Raw genomic sequence first — 18933 nt, 5'->3', positions numbered from 1 at the left:
AACAGGAAAAGGAACAGCATCCAGGAAAAAATAGGGACATTACCCTGTGGAGAGACAGAAGGATGTTAGTGATGCTGGCTCCCTGCTTAGATTCAGAAATTGTGTAGTGCTGTCAGAGAGAACAAATGAGACTTCTTTGCTGAAGCCAGGCTCCCTGAATCAGGGTTTGTCTGTTGAAACTTGAGGGAAACTAATGGCTGCTGAGCTAAGCTCATGGAGTGGGCACAGTGAAGTTCTGCCTTAAATTACTGAGGAATAGATCTCTTCAAAATGAGATAAGCAGGTATTTAGTGGCCAGAGAACCAACTAGAAGACTGTGTAAGCTCTTCTTGTGATTCTAACAGTCATCTTGAACAGTTAACCTGTTCCAAAAGCATTACCGGTTTAGAGAGGTGTTGACAGAATTAGAGATAATTTTCAGAATTACAGTTTGCTATGTATGGTAGTTTCTAAAAATATCATGTTATGATAAGAGCATGCTTTTAAAAGAATCTTTGTTTCCTTTTACTTTTCCTTTTATTAAAATTTGGCAGTTTATCTTGGAAATGATCATTATACTGTCAGATGTTATCTCTTTATCTGAAGTAGTTTGTCATTCCTTCCCTGTCTTTATCATAGACTTTACAGATTACCAATTTCAAAAATTACTATATTAGCTTGTTCTTTCTTTCCAACACTTCACATGAATTATATCATACAGGAAATGTAATCCCAGGCCAAGTAAGTCTCCTGGATTACACTTATGATAGTGGCTTTGTCACTCCTTTTTTTGTTTGCCTTACTGCAAAAGTTGTTTTTGGGTTACTTTTAAAGAAGTCTATTGCAAAAGTTCCCTCATGATACACAAGTGTACTGTGTGCCGCCACTGGTTTTTGTATTTGTTCCTGCTTCATTTAAAACTTTTTACTTTGATAGCTTGGTTTCTACAACTGCATGATGAATGCACTCTCTAGTTTTGCCTCACTCTTGTTCCATTGCCTGGAGTACTTTCAAACATACTTCTCTGTGCTGCCACTACTCATGGCATGCACTGAGAGCTGGGCGTTTGATCCTAACGACACAGAGAGGAAGGCATGCTCCTTCCTCCAAGTGCCTTTTCACCAGCAACCAAGAAAAGGGATTGCAAACACCCATCCAATGTTCTATGGGCCCGTAGCTCGAGCCCAGCTGGCGTGAGAGCTGCTGCCCTTGAGCAGCAGCAGTGACAGAAAAGGTAAGACTGTTGTACACAGACTGTGGAATTGCATGTCTTAGTATTTTTTGTGTTACTTTGTGGTGACTGCCAATAGTAACACAGGCTTTCTCCCTCATGTTTCCACTGGTAGGGTCCAGCAACAGCATGAGCCCTTACGGATTGCTGGGGATACTGGGTCTCGCTGGACTCGGTGGCTTCGATCCCTCAACATCCCTCTCCCTTCTGACTTTTACTGAAGATTGGGCCTGTTATTAAGTGGCCACAAATAGACTTCTGATGAACTAAAAGGTACTTTGAGTTTCCAAGGAGAGGTCTGAGGGTCCCGGGGTATTTCCGGGTCTGATGATCTTCTTTTTGGTCTCTTTCTATCTTTCAGATATCCTGAGTTGAGGAGGTGCATCTCTAACAATTCTTAGAAGAATGAAGGACTACTCTTACACAGCCTTTCCCCTCAGCCCCTTCCACATATCTTTTGTTTTTTTCCTAAATGTGAAAGATAGTGCTTAAAACTAAGCCCACTTAATGCAAATGAATGTAAATAGATGTACAAAAAGTTGTATAAAACTTGAATGTTAATTATTAAATTATGGCAAACAGATGATTTTTAGAAAATAAAAACCTTTATTTCTTTCTGTAGTTCTGCTGTGTTGCTTTGAGTAAGTTTCCCTGTGTTTCTGGGGAGCAGCTTGAGGGCTGAGTAGCATACTGTTCTTATATGTATTTGTGACAGAAAGCTTCAAGTCCACAAGGAGCATGTAAGACAAAAGTTTTAAGTCAAGGAAGACAATCTCCCAGCAATCTTTGAGGCTAATACAAATTGAAATAGCTCCATCTTCCATCCTTCTCTCAGGTCATCAGAAATGTAGCCTACCCTATGCAGATGCCACTAAAAAAGAAAGGGGGAAGCTGGATCTGACACAAAAGAATTACAGTTTTGTACCTAGGTAGCTAAAAGTTGACTCTGAGGTGAAACAACATGGTTGTCTACTTTAATTGGAATTGTTACATAAGAATCCAAGTGGCATTAACTTCCAACCAATACTGACTGTTTCATTATAAGCCAGGTATGATGGAAGGAGGAAAAGAGAGTTTGATCTGGAGCAGGTGTGGTGTTGCAGAGGCACAGGATGAGAAGTGAACCACTGGATCACAAAGCCCACCACAGTCTTGAGTACCTTGTTCAATAGATATTTAACAGGGAAAGATGTCCAGGGTTTCTGGTCCTTGCTTGCCATGCTGTGCTCCCAGCTGTCTTAGTAAAGCCAAGACCTACACTGTAAAGGCCATGGGTCACAAACTGTATTGGAGGACAGAACCAAAGTGTTACTATATGTCATGAGAGTCATGTGATAGCAGACCATTTGTTAGGTAAACTGACAGCTAGTAAGTGTGAGTTTACTGACAAATTAGTCAAGAAATGGCTGTTATTCAGTACCACAAATATAGGTAAAATATTCAAAGGTCTCTGTCAGAACAAATGCTAAGAACTCTTGTATTCGTCTCTTCTGTGTTTGATGCCTTTGCTGATCTCTAAAGCTTCAAAGAAAGCTAAATGCCTTTGCTCTTTTAAAAACAAGTGTATAGGTCATCAGGTTAAAATAGCAGGTGAATAGCAGAAGGCTTGAAACTCAGTATTTGGAAGTTGGAAGCGCAGTGTGGAGAGTAAGCAATAAATGGCAGCAGCTGGGCTTCCTTGCTGTAATGATCACACAGTTTCTACCTCTGAAGGGATGTCTTTTCTGGCAGTGCTCAGCACCTGTGCTGTCCTAGTTCTCAGGAGTCTTCTGAGTCATTTGGTGTAACAGTTCAGATTCTTCCACCTGGTTTGAAAGTCATGCTTTGGACCTCGGTTTAACTTCATCCTTTGTTGATACCAAGAACTCAAATATGCTCTACTGGATACTTACCTCCATCAGGAGGTATTTTTCCTTCTCTTTCTATATTCATCTTAACTGGATATGCAGGCTGAAATCTTTAAGTATCTGTCCAGCTGTTTCTCTGCTTTTCTTGCACTTCTTCATGGAATATATGAGTATAGCGATGCTATAATACATATAAGGTTTGACTTCAAATAAGTGGACAAGTCTGAAAGGAATCCCATTTTCCTTACAGATAGAAACACATAAGTATGTTCCGTGCCTGATATTCTGTGAACTCATTTAATGTAAGCGTTCAATATGAGATGATCCTATAAAATTCTGAAGTAACTTAAGTAACTGTTTTCCTGAGTTTGCTGCATTTAGCCAAATATAGTAGCAGTTGTGGTTGTTTTTGTTTTTCTCTTGAAGGAAAACGTTGGTTTGGATATGAAACTTTAAGTTGTTTATTAGATTTGAGATTTTGGGAGAATGTCACAAGAAATTCTGTGAAACTGTTTTCATGTGTTTGTACTAAATTCTAATAGCCTATGTTAAGTATTCTCATAATACTGGTAATTATGTAGTTGATCTGATTTTAAAGGAGGCTTGATAGATGGTTTCTGCTGAGATGCTGTGCATATCTCAACTGTGTAACTGTGAGACTACAGTGTTATATATGTATACATAAAATATATAATATATATATATCCAATAGCTTGGTAAGTCTGAATAGATTACTCATACTTTCTGCACTGGATTGAGGAGTTGGTACAAAAGCCTTATGATTTTAGACACACGTTTTTATGAGGAGCTACCTGGATATTTTTTTGGTGGTGTGATTTTTTTTGTTTGTTTGTTTTGTTTTTGTGGAAAAAGTATTTAAGAATATAAAAATTAGTTTCTTCAGTATATGAAAAATTTTCTGCCCTTAGATGGTTGAGTGGAAACACATCTACGTATGACACATGTTAAAATTTCATGTCCAATTTTCAATTGTCTTAATGGATGTGAATAAAATGTCTTCATCTTTATACTTCTGTGGAGACCCGGGCAAGTGTTCTTTTGGGGGGTATAATAACTTGGGCCAAACTGTGTAATGCTCAAAATGATCAGAATGGCTGTAGTGGCTCTGGCTCTACTCAAACTCACTATATTCTGTGTTAAACACTTCATTAAAGGAAGTGTGAAAAATGACGTAAGTAAAAACAACACTTCATATTTTATGGGAGAAGGATGGAATTACCAGTCACTCTGCTAGAATTTTTCTTGTTAACAGATTTAAAACATTTCTGAATTGAGAATGAATATTAAAGTTGGAAGTGTCAAAACAATGGGGGAAAATATTTATCTGAAATGTTCTTTCTATTTTATTTTTCAGTCTGGACTATCCTGGTGGCATCATTACTAATGGAGTACTAGTGGTAACTATTTCTTACAATCTTTTCTATGCCTGTTTAGCAAGTGTACATACTTCTAACTTGGAGAACAGAGTTGTGTCCCAAAAACTGTATTGTCAGCAACATTGTCCTACTGAGAAGAAAGGCACTGATGAGTAGTTTCCTACAAATTGTTTCTACATTATGCCCTAAACCAGCAGGAGTTAATGAAGAAAGTGATAAAACACTCTAAATAGAGTCCCATATCTCAAGATTCCTATTATTTTAAATAGGTCTCATCTTCATCACTTCCTTGGCTCTCCAAGTTCAAAGCAACTCATGACTTGTTTCTCTTTACTTTCCAACCCAGAAAAATACCATGTCAGTATTATCTCTTAAATAACAGTAATAATAGATAATAGCTGTGTTGCCATTGATCAGCTAGTGGGGTTGGTTAAGAACAGTATGAATCACTTGTAATGACATTTACGTTTCTCTTAATCATCATTTATCCTCTCTTGTTACAGGCTCATGAGGTTTCCTGTTTGGAGGTCAGAGTGGATACAGGGAAGCTGAAGCAGCAATCCACAAGTGAGGTTATTGCTTCATTAACCTATTGTTTTTGTGTTGTGATTCAGTCATTATAACAGATGTTGAAAAATTAATGATCTGTTGTGCATGTTACTTTAGCTGTGTCATATAATACTTAGTTTTGCCATGCTCTGCATTGTGGCAAAAATGTGTGTGTCAAAATTCAAGTGAATCAAGTATTTGATTATGTGGCAAATTTTAAATTGATGTAAAAATAGCTCCATATATACCAGCATTTAAAAATTGGCAAAAAAAATTGTATCCTCTGTAGCTACTACTTGTTCGATATGAACATTGGTAAGAAAGTTTTAAAGTTAAGGGTAGGTTGTTTTTTTTTGGTTTTAAAAAATTTTAATATAGAAAAAGCTTATTTTGTACGTTTGATTTGAGACTGAGTATGTTCAAGGTTTCTGTATACTCAAGTTGTTTCTGTTTTGATGACACAATTATCGTAGAAGAGTAATGGACAAGGTATCAAACCTTTTGCACTATTTTGAGTTTGAAACTCTTGCCTAGCAAACACGATGTGGTGCAGTACACAAGATGAACCAGAACAGGCAGATAACAAATGAATCTTTCATTCAATGTGAATAATACTAAATTCCTTTAAACTAACACTCCAAGTCCAAGTTTCAGTTTTACTTATTCATGGGAAGTATAGTAACATAATAGCATTTCATAAGTGTGTGATTTCTATTCATAAAAGATTTATACAGATCTACCAGGTGGTTCTGTATTAGTTTTTTATTTATTTTGGTCACCCAAAGCTTACTTTATCATTGAGGTATAAGAAAAATCAGACAAAAAGCATGCAGAGTAAAAACAGATTTCAGTTATCAGTTATGTATGTTTGCTTGGAATAGTTAAAATTATTTTTGTTCCTTGCTTTTATATTTAGATCAGGAGCTTACGTTCACAGTGAAAGGATCCCATGAAGGAAGCCAGAAGATTTCCCTGGGCTCTGAGCCCAGCCTTCAGATCATTGTATTTCACTGCAACATAAATGAGGAGACAAGACTGGACATCATTTTACCAGAAGAGGTACATTCCTCTTCTGTATGTTAGAATTAACTATAGTGATGTTAGCAGAAAAATAAATGAAGCCAACTAGTTGTCTTAAGAGCAGAAGTGCTAGAGATGACAAACCTTTCATGTGCATCCCTGCTGCTTTTCACATTATTTCAGCTGGCTGACAAAAATGCGACTCAGGAATATGGAGTCCTCTCTTTTCCTCTGAATTCACTCCCTTTGCAGAAGGAAATAACAGTAGAAGAGGTGAGCACTTGAGAACGTTTTTAAAGTAAATATATTAGAACTGCTTTTAATTTTGTCCTGCTAGAAGTAAGGTCACCAGGTGAGCAAAATCACTTTGTAAAATTATATGGATATTTGCTGAAAGTTTTCCAAAATAATAAAGATTGTCATATTCACTTTTATGAAACAGATGGTAGTAACTGCCAAATCTTTGCAAATCTACATAGCAAAATTAGAATTAAGGAGATTCAAGGAAAAAAAATAATGATGGCCATACACACATGTATTCCATAATTTGTTACTGGAATAATCCCGCAATTGCTATTAATTTAAAAGACAATTCAGAATATGAGCTTAATTCAGATCTTACCTAAATATTAGTGTTAAGAGTGTGGCTTAGTATGTGATCTTTTTCAGTGAGGTTATTTGGTGGTTCCTTGCTCTAAGCATGCACACTCTGAATTAGTGTAATGTGTGAGTTCTTTGTCCCAGGCACGCTTATTAAATAAGAGAGTATCTGGTTCTAGAACGGAGTGTGTGACTTTGTTTAACTGTACCATAAAAAATACCCCTAGACATGTGAATTATCATCTAAGAACCTCATTTCTTGGTTGAGCTTGAAGGAGAAAATTTACTGGCTTTGTTTTCTTCATTTCTAGGATCAATCCTTTGAGTTGTGCTTGACATCAAGAAAATGGTAAGACAGCCTCCTTTTATGCAAGTGTCCAGGATTACTGTAAACAAGTTTTCTAGGGTTTTGTCTCTAGTCAGTGGAGTGAGGAAAACTTTCCATGTGAGTGTTTTGTCCTGTACTCAGGTGGTGCCCAAGGTAAGTGCAAGTCCATTGTGGTTACAGGGTCATGCATGACAATATGAGTTTGCGTCTTTCTAGGTTTTTATTTTCAGAGTTAGTTAGTTTATTTTATGACCACCATTCTTACACATGAATAAAATCACGCCTTTCTCAGGTGAACTTTGTTACCCCTTTAGCTCAATAGTCAGATCTACGTAATGGCTTAAATAAACTCTATATCCCTCTTTGACTTTGCAAAGTCACTAGAAAAACAACAAATGGAATAGCAGCCTGGCTTCTGTTCTTTCTCTGCTTCACTGAGCAAAATGTGCACTGGGACCTGACAGGTGCACCTCTGACAAGCAGTTAATGGGAACACATTGGTGCCAGGGGTGGGTAACGCTGAAGAAAATGAGGTTTTATGGTACAAATAGAAACTTGGTGCTGTTTACACCATTCTTTCTCTTGGGTGATATGCAGAAGGGAAGTAATGTTGAGTTACAGAGCACAGGAGGAGTTTGTGTAGAGAAAATGTATGGCATGGATAAGGGAGCTACCTATTCAATGTCATCCCATTACAAAATCTGTTTAAGTGTAAATCCTACAGACTTAGAGAGAAAGCACGTGAAAAACAAGAAGTGCTAGTTTTTTGTCTAGCTCTAGAAGAGTTGTTTGCTTTTAGGAGATCAATCAAATCACCTTATTTTGTTTTCAGAATTAATCTGGCATCTACCAAATTTACTAGAGAACAGAAAGTACTAACATCAACCATTCAGACTTTGGTGTTCTTAAGCATTAGTGAAGGTGATATTCAGAATAAAATTTGCGGCCACCAGAGGGTGGTGTGACACAAAACATTTGGGCAATATTGAGAACGCTTTTATTTTCTTTTTTTCTTTCTTTATTTTATTTATTTATTTATTTGTTTTTCCTGCAATAACCATATTTGCTTTTTGGGAAGGCACAAAAAATTAATTGCTGTTGGGTTTTGTACTTTCTCTTCTGCAAAACCTTTGGCTTGTTCTTCATGTTTCTCGAGGGATAAGATTCAGTGTGGCTGCTCATGTGGAAACAATGATGGATAGTCATTTATTTGCAAGATGAAGGTCATAAATGCTTAGCTAGAAATCACACTGGTAAAAGGCATTAAGTATCAGTGTAGCTATGAATGAGCTTTTGGGTAAGCACAGGTGAAGAGTCTGCCATAAAGGCTGAATGCTGCTGAGAAAATACACACTCACTCTGAGCATCACACAAAATGCCTAGTGCTACTCACCTGTTTACCTGACACAGTTCCATAAGCAAAGACAGGCAGCTCTGTAAAGCTGCCCAAATGCTGTCTGGATTTCATAGGGCAGTCTGAGTGAGGAGAGCAATGTGATGCTGTGGTACTTGTCCTGATTTTCAAGCTCCATTGTACACCTCGACAGGACTTCTGCCTGATAACAGGCAGCATCGGTATCATTTGAGTTTTCTTGGCTGTCATGGTGACAGGATGGAATGGATACAGAAAAAAGCCACTCTTTTCTTGGTGATCTTTCTCTGGCCTGTATCTCTGGTTAAGTATCTTTACTTTTGTGCTCCGATTCACAAGAAATCCGAAGTACCTTGAAAACTTCTTCTAACACTGCTACCTCTTGCTGGCAGTAGAAATGTTTTTCCTGCTCATGCTCAACATGCAGACTTGGCAGTGCTTGTTTATGGAGTTTGCTGACCACTTCCCATTACAGGTCCTGGCTATAACTGACATAAGTATTGATTTATCCCATTGTCTGTTCCAGCTCAGGAGATCTGGATGTACGCCTGGGGTACAGCCTGTGCAGGGAGGAGCAAAATTTCCTGCAGAAAAGGAAGAAATACGTTGCTGCTGCTCTGAAGAAGATCCTTAATTTGGAGGAGGATCTGAAGGAGCATGAGGCAAGCCATACAATGCCCAGTGGCAACTGCTCTCCAGGAATCAGAGCCTGGCTCGCAAACCAAAACAAGAAATAATAAAGCAGCTTAGTTAATGCCATTTTTCTAGGGCAAGCATGCTGTCTAGAGCAAGAGGTAACCAAGAGAAACAGTGGTTGGTCTCTGCAGCAGCCTGGAGAAAGCAGGATGTGCCTTTACAGACCCCCAGACTTCTCCACAGCTCTCCAGCTTAATCCATTCCTGTTAATTTCTGCTGTTGCTCAAGGGTCTCAGGAAGATTATTTTTGTTGGGCAGACATGGGAGAGCTGGGGGATGCTGTTTGGGAAACTACCTACTCTAGCTCAGTAGCAGAAGCCAGGCAGTGTTGATGTCTTTCCTGAGAATTCTGAGTTTTAAAAGCTACGTTTTTTCAGATATCTGAATTAAAAGTGTTTGGGGTTGATTTTGCAGCAGAAAGGATAATGTGGGAAGATGCTTATTGGAATAAAACTGTCCAGCTGGGGAAAGAAAAAAGAAAAGAAAAAAAAAAAGTATCTTGTAGCACAGTTGAGATGTTTATATGAAACTTTTGATTCTAAATTGAGCTTTGTCACTGTAATCCCTTTTCTTCCTTCCACGTTTGAATCATAAACTTCGTAATGGCTTAAGCCAAGTTACATTGTTGAAAATCAAGATACATGTACATAACAATTGCAAGAATTCTCTTTAGCTGACAGTTAAAAGGAATAGAGAACTTTTTACTTAACTGTCTATGGTTTGTTGGGGAAAATGGTTGCAATGGTAAGACTGAAATGGTAGGATCAGTTTTCACTTTTGAAAAAACTCATTCCTTTGGATCTGCTTTTCGTGCATTTAATCTCAAAACTTTGAGAATATTCCCCTTGAAAACCCTCAAAAAGCATTTTCAGCCCAAAGCTATCATTATCATTTTAATTTATGTTGGAAGAGATTAGTAAAGAGAAATATGTATTTTTTGAAATTATTCTGATTTTAATTATTTAAAAAAAAAAGAAAAAACATTTTGCCTTGTTATTTTGTAATTCCCTAGAGGCTGAGCTCATAGCAAGTGTAGGGTAGGACTGTTTTGAATTTGAAGGATCAGATAAATAATTTTCCTCGAGCTCTTTTCAGTGATTTCAGAACAGCTGATCTGTTGATGAAATTAGGAGTTAATATTGCAAAGGTGTAAATAGACATTTCCCAAACAGCATGCAAGATGTTTATGGAAGCAAATGGCATACTAGATTAGGAAAAGATTAAGAGAAGAATAGTCTCTTCAATTGCACCTGGAATTTAAGAAGGAAAAATAAACAACCCTATCAATGCTTGTGCCTCAGGACATGAAGTAATTGCTGGCTGGAGGTCAGGAAGGCTTTGGCTGTTGTGCGGTTTGGCTGATTACAGGGTGCTCTGCATTCTTCTGAGACAATGATCATTGTTAGAGGCAGAATCACAGATCCTTAATCTGCTCTACCATGGCAAATCCTGTATTTTATTTTTTTTTTCTCATGATGGCCTCTAATAATACACCTTGAGGAGAATTCCAGGGTGATAATGTTGATTTCCAATTATATACTAAGTAAATAGCCTCCCCCCCACCCAATCCAAGTGAGTAAGACATGAACTTTACCTCCCGTGTCAGTCAGATGGTGACAACAGAAGCCTTTTGCATCACATCCTTTTGCACAAAGTGACGTCACTGCTTACATCAGTGCCTCTATTGCTTAATTTCTGCATTACAGTGGCTCATCTCTAATATGTACATGGCTTTCTCTGCCTTTCTGTCTTGCTGTGTTGGACAGGTGCCAGTGGTGGCCATCACGACGACTGGGGGCGGGACGAGGTCACTGACAGCGATGTATGGCAGCCTACTGGGGCTCCAGAAACTCAATCTGTTAGACTGCATTTCTTACATTGCTGGTTTATCGGGTACCACATGGTGAGGATTGCCTTAATAAGTCATGTTTCCTCTCTCTGCTGATAGTGTTGATTATTTGTACAGCACCGCCAGTTTTTAATGAATACACTTAGTAAATCAAAAGCATTTCTATTTTCCCCATGATATCCTGTTTCCAGTTAGAACAAAGAAACGTGTTCTCAATAAGAGATCAATCATCACCACACAGTCTGTGCCTGATATTTACATATAATGCTGTATTACCTTTTCATATTTTATCAATTATACCTTAGACTGAATGCAATGAATTTGTCTTTAGACTGGAAATTGAAGAAAGATGGGAAGAAGAATTTATGCCCGCCATTTGCTGGTTAATCTCACTTCCATTTTGGATTTAAAGTGCATCTTCCTCTGGTAAAAGACGTGTTTGGGGCTAGTGGATTTAATATTGTTGAAGATGATCCAACAAATGATGCTGAGTTACCAGCCTCAGACAGACTGCAACTATTGTTGCTCATTATAAAGTGCTTGCTTCTCCCAGTGGGTATACAGCAGTTGATGTCACAATGTAAATAACTGTTAAGAATTAATTTATATGGGTTTTAGCCAGCTTCACTCCTCTACTCCCTGTTGGAGACAGTTTTTGCATTGAGTTAATCAGTCCAAAACTTCATGACAGGTTTGTCTAAATATTATTTCAGTTTCTCTACATGCATGTAGAGTTCTCAGTGTACTTGTCTGTGCTGTGATTTCAAGGAACAATAGGAACTGTTCTGTGAGAACATGTCATAACTGCCCAGTACTATCACAGGCAGAAGCCAGTAGCAAATACTAGGGAAAAGTTAAGTTGAGGGCAAACTTCATAGGGTTTTCTGGGGGCTTGTGTAGTCCATTTAATAGTCTTGCTAGATTTTTTTCTCTCTTGAACTTCTTATGCTATTTTTGAGCCCACAAAATCTTGTCATCAAAATGAGGGAAATTTGGGAGAGGATGTATCACAAAATGAAAGGATTTCAGGAGTGTCTAGCTTTCAGCTGTGAACCCTATATGAAATGAAACAGGCAAACAGGTTGCACAAATGTCTTCTGAAGCCAAACCACAGCATCCGTCTTCTTTCACTATTTCCTTCTAATGTTTCTTCAGGACAATGGCGAACTTGTATGAAGATGCTAACTGGTCAGAAAAATATCTGGAAGAGGCAATCAAGGAAGCTCGCAAGCAAGTAACGAAAAACAAGATCTGCTGTTTTTCCTTGGATTGTCTGAAGTACTACTACAATGACCTGATGGAGAGGGTTAAAGAAGGACGTAACACATCTTTCATAGACTTATGGGGGCTTGTCATTGAATCCATGCTACATGATAAGGTATTAGCCTTTCTTTTTTTCCTAGAAATTTGATGAACACCTATAATTATATAGGAAAAGAAAATAAACCTTGAGATGACACTACTGATCTTGGGATTGCACTACAAGTGAAAATAGTTGTTTATATGCTGAATAGTGAGATTCCCTATTAAAACATTGCTCTCACTATAAAATGAGGTTTACCTTGAAGGAGCAGGGGCATCCAGTCAGAAGTGTTCTCTCTTCTAGAAAATAATTAAAAGAAAAATCCATATTAAAAAGATTATTTAGAAATGTAAACTCATCAATTTGGATATTAAATATTCTGAAACATGTTCTGACTAGAATAGATACTTTAAAATTAGAAATAACTTATTTCACTGGCATAATTTAATGTATTCACTTATAAAGCCTTAGTTACTGGCATTTTCAAATGGAGATGATTCAAACAGTGGGAAGACAATTCATTAAATGTTTTATCAAGTTTCAAAAAAGATCAATATAAATATTTGTACTTCTAGAGCAGCGTTACTTAAGAAGTTTACTTCTAGTTTATGTTTATGCAAATAAGTTTTATATTGTCATGTGAAATACAATATATTCTTACATATAAATATACTTGTAAAGCATAGTAAAATATGATAAACATCATTCTATGCGCTTCAGCCAAAAAAGTACCTTACGTTTCACTTATTCACATACTTCTTCCTGGGAACTGTTTTTTCCTTGCTAAATCTGCATTCCCTGCATATCCCAAAATCTGAGAACCCCTATGTAGCAGCTGCTGCTTAGTGGATACTTACTGAATTTGGGATATACAAAAGCAGATACTTCTGAACAGTCCAATGAGCTTAAAACTGGAAAGAGAACCTGGATAAATGTCATAATTCACATTATATTATTTCAAATGCAAATTGTTTGTCACCTCATTCCTTTAACCAATTTTAATCAAAACCAGAAAGATGAACACAGACTCTCGGATCAGCGGCAGGCAGTGGATAATGGACAAAACCCATTGCCCATTTATGTGGCCATCAACCTCAAGTCCAACTACAGTGCTCAGGCATTCAGAGGTAATGGTTATAATCTACATTTCTTAATTTATTTTTATAATGTAGGTAATCTAAATGCATGTAATCAGCTTCAATGGTACAATAGTCCATTCATTATAATAACAAAGAGCTTGTTTCTCTACCTTGCCGGAAACAAAAGTATATTTATACAGAAGAAGATGCTATATTCAGCATATATATTCAGATATATATATATCAGACTCACCAGATATATATATATTCAGACTAAAGATTTTCTGCAGAAGATTGCTGTATCTAAAGACTTCACAGTCTAGGACCAACCTCCCTTGAAGAGAAAGAAATATGTTCTCTCAGGGCATTAATTCTGTGAGCAACAGAGATACAGCAATAGCTCTTAAACAGTATATCATGAGCTAGATAGTGTCTGTTTCATTTGCTCCTGTTCTCTGGCCCTGTTCTGTGTAGCAGTAGTTAATGCATTATTGTCTTTTCATGGTTTGGCTGTTGTCTTCACAGAGTGGTTGGAATTCACTCCTTATGAAGTCAGTCTTCTGAAATATGGAGCATCTATCCGTGCAGAACATTTTGGAAGTGAATTCTTTATGGGAAGGCTTGTGAAGAGGCTTCCGGAGACTCGAATCTGCTACATGCAAGGTGACTATTGCACAGAACACAAGGTGGCCCACTTGAAAGAGAGCTGGTGCTTGTGAGCATATGATGTGTGGAGGACAACCCTGGAAAGCACCAGCAAACAGGTTAGGCAGGTGTGAGGCCATATTAGTGAGGACATACTTAGGAAGTATCCCTGCAGAGATGGCCTTCTGGACAGAGGAAGTATCAAAGGGAAATGACCGAAGGTATGTACCAATTAAAATTCTTCCAAAACTATTCCATCAATCATTTTGTGTTCTCTCTTTCATGTTACAGGCATGTGGAGTAGTATATTTTCCATTGATGTGATGTATGTCTGGAATTTGGCTGCTGATTCAGAGGACTTCTGGTTCAGATGGACCAGAGACAGAGTAAAAGATATTGGTGAGAAATTCTTGTGTTTTTTACCACCAGATTGATTGTCTCCCTAAGTTAGGTAATATTTAAACCTCAGTGATTTTAGCATGTTTTCTGGATTGTCCTGTTTAAAGGCCTATGCTATCAACTTCTCTTTTGGCCCTCAGCTCTCCCCTGTACCACACACTTCAGTGGACCTGCACATCATTCAAGGAGTGTGAGGTAGTGCTTAGTGCCTGGAAGCTTGTTGTCTGCAGGTAGCCTACGTTTAATTCACAGTGTGAAATAACTGAGGTTTATTTGGTAGTACAGGCCTTCAGTGCTCATTTCGCTGTATCTGGTTTACCTTCAGATTGAGGATGGTGGCAACAGTTCCATTATTTGTTTGTTTGTTTTGTTTTGTTTTTCCATATTATCTGTGAAAAGTGTCCTAAACTCAGAAACACTTTCTGTCTTGCAGAGGAAGAACCCTTTCTGTCCATGAATCCTTATGAGGTAGACACATGCCTTCTCACTCCCTCATCCACCTTCTCCTCTGTTCTGCGAGATGTCTTAACAGGACGTCCAACCATTGCACAGTATCCTAATTTTATCAGAGGTTTACAGATGCACAGCAAGTACCTGGAGAGTGATGGATTTTCTACCTGGAAAGGCACAGTAACACAGCAAGTTTTTGAGTAGCATTTTTGGAAGGTTTAGGTTTGTGAATCCATTTAGGATTTCTGATGCTGACTGAGAGCTGACTTCTGAAACTTCTCATCTCCCTTCCCTTGGATTGAAGAAATGAGAGCCAAATTTGACATACATTTCAGTTTTTTGTTTCAGTGGGGAGATAGTGGAGCTATAAAAATTCAGTTTGACTGTCTGGGGATTGTGTTCAAGGGACAATAGAAACTCAGTCTGATAAAAAAAAAAGAAGAGGGATCTACCCTTTACAGCTCCTTGAGGTGTCCAAGGAGGAAGGAAAAAGCTGTACTGTGTCATTTGTTCCTATAAATCAGTGCTGCTTGTGAGTCAGCAAAGGAAGGCAGGGAAACTGAGGGCAGAGTTCTCTGTTCTTCCCTCTTTGTTTCTCTGTAGGAAGTGAATCTTATTTCTTGTCAATAAATCAAAAACATTTTGTGTTTCAGACACAGTGATAGACTGCTTCCCAAATAAACTGATGGAAACAGCTAATGATGACCTCTCCCTTGTTGATACTGGATTTTTCATCAATACCAGCTACCCACCACTTTTGAGATCGAAAAGGGAGGTGGACGTCATTCTGCATTTGAATTACAGTGGAGGGTCCCAGACACTGGTAAGAAAAGCCCATGGTATTGGAGATCCTTTTCCTTTGGGTCTATTTTAGACTACAGCATCTATCAGTTAAAACGGTTAATTTTCCAATATTGGAATGGGAAGAATCAGACTTTTTCTAGTTTCTACCACCGTTCTGACTATGATTTTGCCTCTTTGTGACTGAAATTATTGCCCCTATTCTCTAATGAAAGTTACCCGTCCTTCTAGTCCTCTGCTTAAACTAGGAGGCTGGCAGTAGATGCTATTACTATGACAGATATATGATTAACAGAGTAAACTACTATGAAGAATTCTTTAAATTATTTCAAGAATTACAGATACCACTGAGGATACTGCTCTACTTCAGGGTAAAAATTGAACTGGTAGGTGGAACTGCCAATAATGTGTAACACCATTCCCAGTTGCCAGCAAGCTCACTATGCTTTTCTATTCTGTATTTGTGAAAAATAGCACACTGTATTGAAGTTACAAAAGATGATGATTAAATGACTTATTACTTAGATTACTAGATTAATTTCTCAGTAGCAAAGAAGGATAGACAGTGGAGACAGTGGATAGATATTGGTGTTTTAAAATCATCAAATTCTTTGCTGCAGTGGATGCAAGGTTTTTGAAGGGTTGACTAAAGAATTATCAGGTTCTCTTGTATTGATTTTTGGTTATCTTTGAATTGAGAAAATTAGGAAGATAATCAAAGTCCTAAGATTATATGAAACAATCTATGTTGTACTGGGCCTTTTTATCTTGTATTACTTTTATGGAAATAGACTAGCTGAAGCTTGACTTGATTGATATTGGCACGCAATACGGTTAATGTTGTGTACATAGCAAGATTAACATAAAAGTGAACATTGACTTATAGTAAATAAAGCTGTTTAAACAAACACTTTTCTTTATGAGATCAATAGGTGTGTTGATAAATGTCACTTCTAAATGATCGCAAACCATGCAGAGGATGGATAGAGTGGAGAAGTGACAAATATTGAAGAGGTCAAGACAGTGATGCAGAATATCTGGACTGATTGGTTCCTTCTCCATTCTTGCAGTTTTGTATTCATTTTCCTTTTCCTCCTGAACCCATTTGGAGAAAGTGTTTAATTAGAACCACAAAACCAGTCTTCTGGCTTTTGGCTTTGTTTGCAGGTTTGTAGAAAGTGGGTGTTTTCTTGTTTTGCCTGAAGCAATGAAGAAAATGAAATAACCACACCATACATTACAGCTTATGATCATATTTCTGCAACTTAACATTCTTCCAAAGGAAAATTCAAGCCTTGGATTATTACTGTTAGCTGCTGGAGCTTAAAAAAAAAAAAAAAATTAAAAAAAAAAAAGAAAAAGAAAAAAAAATTGTACAACTCTCTGGATCTTCTGTAATTTTATTTATTTTATTTATTCATTCAGCCTCTGGATCAGATTGCAAAATATATATCGAGACAAGGAATTCCATTTCCCAAAATTGAGATAAGTGACGAAGACAGGGAAAACTTGAAAGAATGTTACGTGTTTGAAGATGCTGACAATCCACAAGTTCCAACGGTGCTCTTTTTCCCCTTAGTGAATGATACCTTCAAGAACTACAAAGCTCCTGGTGAGTCATCTGTATCTTCCAATTTTAATAGAGAGTTACTTGCTGCGCCCTCTCCATTTCATATCTAACCTCTCACTGTTATCTCTGAGATTCTTTCTAATGTTGACATAGACAGCTTCATCACTGACACAAAGAACTACTCTATACTAGTATCTCTGAACCAAGTAAACCACAGAAACTCATCTAATACATTTAGGATGAAAAAGCATTTATTCCACAGGAATTACTTGAGATAGCAAGAAAGCAAATCTTCCAAAATATATACAGCATGGGTAGCAGATCCTCAAGCTGTCACACTATATTGACATGCACCTGTGCTTGCAAAAAGAAATGAAACCTTCTTTAGGTTTTGGTCATAGTCTGTGTTCTTCCCAGTATAGGACTGAATGGACTGGGATTATTTATTTATTTATTTATTTATTAGTACAAACTGTGTCCTCTCTCTGAGGGCCATCATTTCTTCCAAACTTCCAGTAAAGATTGCTATTCCATCCTGTACAAGATTGTTTTCCTTCTGCTTCCTCTTTCCTAGCTTCAACAACAAAGATTTCATATTTTCTAAGCAGTGGTCTGCAAGTGCTTCTGCTGATAATGGGTAGTGTTCTTATTCCCAGCCATTTGGCTATAATTCAGCCTCTGACTTATGCTTCATGCAGAATCTGAAATACATGATGCTACTGAACTACTTCCACATCCCGCTGGCAAATCACCTCTTCCCCTTCAAATCTCCCTTTTCTACATAAAATTACTTAAATGATTGATATGAACTACATGCTGTGTTAAAATCTTACTGCTGCCTCTTGTGGTTTTTCCCTCAGGCGTGGAAAGGAGTCCCGAAGAGATGGCTGAAGGCAAAGTTGACGTTTGCAGTATCCTTTCCCCATTTACAACAAGGGAAGTCTGTTTCAGTGAAAAGAATTTTGATAAACTGGTGAAGCTGACTGATTACAATGTTCTCAATAATGAAAAGTTGATTATTCAGGCCTTGCGCATGGCAGTGGCACGGAGGAAGCAGAGGAAGTACTAGCCACCATTTGCAAACTTCAGCCTTCCACGTGGTTTATATGTTTGATACTTGCCACTCTAATCTGTGTTTGGAATTGCATCACCCCTTGGAAATGCTGGACTCCAGTTCATTCTGTTTAAATGACTGTTCAGATGGGCAGAACGGAATTTACAGTGGTTTAATCCAGAACAAACTTCAAAGCAACAAATTTGCATTTAGTTTTGTTACCTTGTTGTTTTGCCAATGGAGATATATATCATATAATTTAATATAGTGTTTTCTGTTATTACAATGAAATATGTAGCACATTAAAAATGTGAATCAAACCAAAACTCATTCGTTTTTTCTGTCTGGCCAAGCAGCAATCTCTTGAACTGGAATCTCTCTAATTGTTAGCTTATTGATTGTGTTGGTCTTTCTTATCTTAATCATTGTCACTGTGAAGTTTGTCATCTTTGATGCGATTGTCTACTATGAGATTTTTTTAAATACATCTGGCTTTCTATGTTAGTCTTTCAAAATAAGTGCTTTTTTCAAGTTACTACCAGTGTTAAAAATAATCTATAAGCTTTGACCATCTATGAAAAGGAAACCCAAACAACTCTGAATCAAGTCAACTGTCATAACTGTCCTTTAAAATGCTATTCACAGAACCACTGATATTCAGCCTGTGTAGCTACTGCATTTTCCAACTTCTTTGATTTTTCTCTTGGAGTTGCTGCCTGTTCTGCCTCTCATCTTCACCTGCTTTGACTGTTCCTGTCACTGGT

At 37.6% G+C, this 18933-nt stretch overlaps 1 protein-coding gene across 2 annotated transcripts in view; it reads left to right on the top strand.

Annotated features, from left to right (window-relative positions):
* LOC107314843 (cytosolic phospholipase A2 epsilon-like) overlaps positions 1 to 18773 on the top strand; it is a 31945-nt gene extending 13172 nt beyond the window's left edge. Inside the window, exons 7-20 of one of the 2 annotated variants that reach the window (XM_015864571.2) lie at positions 4433 to 4475; positions 4958 to 5021; positions 5920 to 6062; positions 6207 to 6296; positions 6935 to 6972; positions 8850 to 8985; positions 10786 to 10922; positions 12024 to 12246; positions 13184 to 13298; positions 13776 to 13913; positions 14187 to 14294; positions 15398 to 15567; positions 16971 to 17157; positions 17976 to 18773. In XM_015864571.2, coding sequence (XP_015720057.1) covers positions 4433 to 4475; positions 4958 to 5021; positions 5920 to 6062; positions 6207 to 6296; positions 6935 to 6972; positions 8850 to 8985; positions 10786 to 10922; positions 12024 to 12246; positions 13184 to 13298; positions 13776 to 13913; positions 14187 to 14294; positions 15398 to 15567; positions 16971 to 17157; positions 17976 to 18184 — 1801 coding nt within the window. In that variant the 3' untranslated portion in view covers positions 18185 to 18773. Of the gene's footprint in view, positions 1 to 4432; positions 4476 to 4957; positions 5022 to 5919; positions 6063 to 6206; positions 6297 to 6934; positions 6973 to 8849; positions 8986 to 10785; positions 10923 to 12023; positions 12247 to 13183; positions 13299 to 13775; positions 13914 to 14186; positions 14295 to 14727; positions 15568 to 16970; positions 17158 to 17975 lie in introns of those variants that run through there. The other variant, XM_015864572.2, reaches the window with a different exon arrangement.
* Positions 18774 to 18933: the final 160 nt, after the last annotated feature.

The sequence above is a fragment of the Coturnix japonica genome, chromosome 5 (genome assembly GCF_001577835.2).
Source record: "Coturnix japonica isolate 7356 chromosome 5, Coturnix japonica 2.1, whole genome shotgun sequence".
In the NCBI taxonomy this organism is placed as follows: Eukaryota; Metazoa; Chordata; class Aves; order Galliformes; family Phasianidae; genus Coturnix; species Coturnix japonica.
Note: the sequence above shows the minus strand (reverse complement) of the source record. Positions and strands in the feature narration are given on the sequence as shown.